We start from the raw sequence: 5,209 nt of genomic DNA on the forward strand, positions 1-5,209 counted from the left end.
CTAACACAATTGAAGTACAAAGGATTTGGCTGAAAATCATTCATGGCAATTCATTTAACAATTATTGTTAATACTTCACCTTGGCTCTTAAAGCTGTAGAATTTTATTCTAGTAAATGTCCTATATAGCTTCTAATTTATATATGCAAAATTAGAGCAGTACTTAATTCAAACACTGATATTAGAAAATAGTGTATGGATTTAAACACCAAATTATCTTGATTTCATAAAACAGGTCATTAATTTCATTCAAATTAAAGGTTAAAAGACATGCTACTTCAGATATGCTATTAAATGCTACAGCACTCTTCATACATGGTTACCTTTTTTTTTTTTTTTTTTTTTTTTAAACACAACCCTACAGATTATTTAGTTAGAATACACCATTCATCTGTAGCAGACTCAGGGCAAAAGCTTACTTTAAATCATTGCCTAGAAAGGACAGAGTAAATAGTCACTCTCAGCAAGGGCAAGCTGTGCCCTTTGTTGTAACAGGGTGTCCATATTGCAGTCACTGCAGCACTATGGAGTTTAAACGCTGGCTGTAAAACTCACCTGAGAACCAGCAAAGATACAATGAATGCACACTGAATTCTGCACTGCCATGGGGAGCTACAGCTGCAGCTTTCCTAGTGTACCTAAAACAATATCTGGAGAACAAATGACTTCACTTTTGGAATAGTGTTTTTTTGCTCTAGTTAAAGGAAAAATGTATCCTTACCTGAGAGAGATTCCATTGAGCTTGCTGAGTTTGTGGCATGCCATATTTATTTTGTTGAGTAACCATTTGCCCCACCATTCCACCTGGGGGTGCAACAACATTCTGAGGAAGTCCCATCACCCCAGTTTGTGCAGTGCCAGTGAAACCATTTGGAACTCCCATTCCCACCATCATGCTTGTGTTCTGTCCAATGACAGGCACCGGTTGTCCCATCATGTTTCCCATCATTCCAGAAGCTGCAGGCACAGGTACACCCATGGCTGAAAAACCTTGAAAATGAGGTGAGGGTTGTGTGGTAAACGGCATAGACGATGATCCCATGAACATACCTGCATTTGGGCAGAGCAGAAAATGAAAAGTAGTATTAAGAAATAATAAGAATGCGCACTGATTCTTTTCCCTAACATCTGAAGAATTAAGTACCAGTTTTAGAGGATAAAAATCTGTGGAACTGAATCTGTCCACACTTGTTCAGTTTAATACAAAACCAGTACCCAGAAAGACTACACAAATGTTTAGTAAGAATGGTTTAGCTGCAGAACTGGACCTGTGAACAACACAGCTGAACTGCCAATGGGAACAAATTCTGAGCGAAGCAGCCTTGGGCCAGAATTGTTCTGATTTGTATCAGTGCCATTTCAGTCATAGCACTGGAAATCACTGGATACCTACCAGTTTAACTAAAATCAAAATGTGATTCCTGAAAATGATTTGGGCAATCTGCTGTTCACACGCTAAAGACTCTCGTCTCACACCTGCAGCAATGAATGTTCACTCAACAAAAATTTAATCAAATCCTAAAATGAGGACTTTTAGTAAATCGTGTATGTGATAGTTTATAATCTGCAAACAGCTGTAACTTCAAATAAATAAAAATCAATCTGAATCCTTTTGGCCTCAGTGCTTCATTCATTTTTGTTCTTCAGTTGTGAAAGTGGTGAAAACAAAAATCTAGTTTGTTTGAATATGCATAATTTAGGATAAATGTGCTTCATTTTGTGTTGACAGGAGATTATGATGACTATAATCTAAACAGTACTCAAGAATATGATCAATTTAGAAAGAAATCTGAAAATTACCTGGAGCATTTTGTTGTTGCATGGCCCCTGTGCCATACAGTGATAAAATTGAGTCTTTAGAGAGTTGTTTCTTTGCTGACTCTTCTGATTTTGTTGTTTGCTCAGTGAATAGATCAAGATCCGCGGACACTGAAGATAAAGTAGCAGCTGCTGGTTTAGTTGAAGCAGTCTGAAAAAAATTGTTCAAAACAGATTACTGTATGAAATTATTCATGCAAATTGTGGTAGATTAAGTGCTGTGTATTCTCACTCTTAAACTAGATACAAATCAGTTTAATTAGGAACTGTATTGTAAATGAAATCGGTATTTTAAAGTTTGTCATATATTACCACAAATGAGCCCAACATACAGCATCTAGAAAGAGGCAGATAGATCAAGGTTAAAAAAAAAAAAAAAAAGGAAGAGCAAAAATGCCTTTGGGTGGATTTTAATGCTTACATATATACATTACACAATTCCTGCTCTTCATAAATAATTTCTCATCTGTGGGTAGTATAAATCATGAGATGAAGTTAAATTATGAAAAATGATCAAAAACCAGACAGGAGATTACAATTTCACGTTTCTCATTAATCCTCTCAGAGACGGAATACATTACACAGGAACTAAATAAAGAGCTTTTCGGTCTTGGAAGACCTTGTCTAAGGTTATTTTTTATCAATAATGTATAGTAATATTTTAAAAGATCTGTACGTATATCATTTTGGAGTCGTTGCACAATAGTTACAAACAGGAAATGGACTTGTGAACATTTGAAGTTCCCCATCAATCTGAAACAGTGAATTCCAAGTTGCAAACTTTAAATGTACCTTCACCTTTTCAGTTTATTACATCTCTTTAATTAATGTAGATGATTTTATGTAGTAGTTTTCCTATTCTATTTATTTTGTTATTGATATTCATGCAGTTCAGTTACGCAGTTCTTCGCCTCAAGCACCTGACTTAGCAATATATATTATTGTCTTTATGTAATGAATACCTCCTTATCAAAATTAATTGTTTATTTTGCAGTGGAAACTTACTGATTGCAACTGTGAGCATGAAAAAAAGATGCCAGACAAAAATGTGCGCTTCTTGTTGGATTTGTCCTTTATTTAAAAGTACCAGTTAAAATCTGCAGGAGCTGGATCAACCCCAAACATTCATATTATATTCATGTTGTTTTGGGGATTATTTGATGGGTCATTTGTTTATTTGGTGATTTTTTAACTGTTTCAAGGAGGCCCATGACAATGGATACACTTATTGCAGATTGTGTATTAAAAAGTTTGTTAGTTATTGTAGTTTCTACTTCAGTCTCCCATCTTCAGGCTCTGCTGTAAGAAGGGCTGGAACCAGACCACAGCACTGTATGTTTAAATTCTTTCAACTTTATGCAGTTACAGATTTGTATCCAAAGCTGAAACCTCCCAGACTTAAATACTACATTTTAGAAAAAAGTATTCTATGAATACAGAAAACTTAAAAACTTATGCCAGTACTAAAATATAACAGTAAAATGTATTCATCTTTTTAATCCCTTACAACTCGAAAAGTTTTGTATCATCTCACTGCAAGAGTTTCACAATGCCCACAATGGCCAAATAGTATGAAGGGCTGCCATCATTTGATGCTTTTTGCATTAACCACATTCAAATACTTGCAGTGACACAGAGCCAACTACCAAGTACAAAAAGAACGAACCTTTAAGTTAAAACGCTTCACATTATAATATTTTTCTCATTTTTGTTTCTAACATACTCTATTAATTATTTAAGACCTCTTTAACCAACTTCAGTGTATATACACAGAGTATACCCTTAAGAAATTCTGTGCACAATATTCTTAAGGGAAATGTTATACAAAACCTTTGAGTACCTTAATCTGCAGGTGTCTCAGTGGTTGCACTAAAGAGAAGTATCACAATATTTTAATAATTACATTATATTAGCCAAGAAACACACTTTACTATACTGGAATCAAAAATTTTTTAATGCTGCCCATAGTTTATACAAACAAAGAAGAAGTATCTTTACAGCAGAAGAAAAAAAGTGACAGAACCCTGAGGCACCAGACCCACGGAGAAGTAATTCCAAGTCTGACTGTAGGCAAGGTACTTATAATACAGTAATACAAACTTCCTTTTGTCAGCCAAATACATAGTATCTGAGACTGGAAACAAATTCTGTTCTCATTCTGACTTGAATTCTTAACATGCTATGCTGTTAAGGAAGCTGAATAATGGAAGGATTATGAAATGTTCAGGTTAACAAGAAGTTTATATTAGTCCAAATGTGATACAAATCACAAGAGACATAAAGAGACGCTTACTTGCTTTCCCTCTGAACTTAATCCAAAGAAGTTCAATATTTAACACATGTGATATCATTTTGAAGTAGAATGGAGGTAAAAACATACTTTTAAAGGCAAAATACTGAAAGCACATATTGCAAATAAAAATTACATTGTATGATTGGTACAATTTGCCATGCATTTTCTTTACATCTTTTCACTGCTCAACTGAAATCGCTCTTAGAAACAGACCACAATACTCCTAAGCAACTTAGAAGCAGGATTAGAGTCAGGAGAAGAACCAGGAGGGGACAGCATCATAGAAGCCACGAGAGGACAAACTTTCATGGAGGACACAGTCATTGATATCAGAAGCAGGTGATGGATCAGGATGAGAAAGGAACACTGCTTCTGAGCTGTGGCTAGGAAGACACTATTAGACTTTAGGCAAGTGTGACAGTTCAGTAGAGTCCAGCCACAGAAGTGAGACTGGAGGTGGTCTCAGATGGAAATGGAGAAAGCAAATCTAGTTGAATAGAACGAGGGACGGGGGTGATACAACAATGAATCCAGCTTCTGAATTCTGCTTGACATTATGAAAGTCGCTATGAAAACATTGTGGGATTCCTCTGCTTCAACGCTGGGCTGGATTACCATGTCGGCTAAACCAGAGGTGAGTTGCTCTTGCTCAGCCATCGTCTATTCAAGGCAAAGTACCTTAGGACAACAGGTTTGGGTGGTGGGACTTGAGGAAGCTATTTCTTCCTGTTACCCAAAGGGAGAAGGAAAGTGTGTATTTAAATTGTGAGGTCCTTGAGGCAGGGACCATGTACTCCTGACATCCTATTCCTGGTTGGCCCCTATACGCTACCTGAAACATGAGAATCAGAGGATGCTACACTAATTCCTCGTGTCTTATCTAACTGTGCCGCGGGAAGGTGAAGTCAAAGATCCACTCAGTCTCCATGTACATATATGCAAAGAAGATTACTGACTTTAGGACAGTACATTCCTCCTCACCCTTCCCCTACTGCCTGTGATGTAGGTAACCTGAGTGAAGAAATGACTAAGAAGCCACATGTGGTTCATGTTACCTTATGTAGGCAAGAAAAGTAGCTCAAAATCATGGGGGGGGGGG

General features: G+C 36.6%; 1 protein-coding gene across 2 annotated transcripts in view; it reads right to left on the bottom strand.

Moving 5' to 3' along the window:
* SMAP1 (small ArfGAP 1) overlaps nucleotides 1-5,209 on the bottom strand; it is a 275,010-nt gene that overhangs the window by 7,121 nt on the left and 262,680 nt on the right. For both annotated transcript variants that reach the window (XM_019520491.1, XM_019520490.1), the window contains 2 exons: nucleotides 1,800-1,968; nucleotides 721-1,049 (listed from right to left, as the gene is read on the bottom strand). In XM_019520491.1, the coding sequence (XP_019376036.1) occupies nucleotides 721-1,049; nucleotides 1,800-1,968 (498 nt within the window). The remainder of the gene's footprint in view (nucleotides 1-720; nucleotides 1,050-1,799; nucleotides 1,969-5,209) is intronic.

This window comes from Gavialis gangeticus, unplaced genomic scaffold, assembly GCF_001723915.1.
Source record: "Gavialis gangeticus isolate Ggan-Ray unplaced genomic scaffold, GavGan_comp1, whole genome shotgun sequence".
NCBI classification, from domain to species: Eukaryota; Metazoa; Chordata; order Crocodylia; family Gavialidae; genus Gavialis; species Gavialis gangeticus.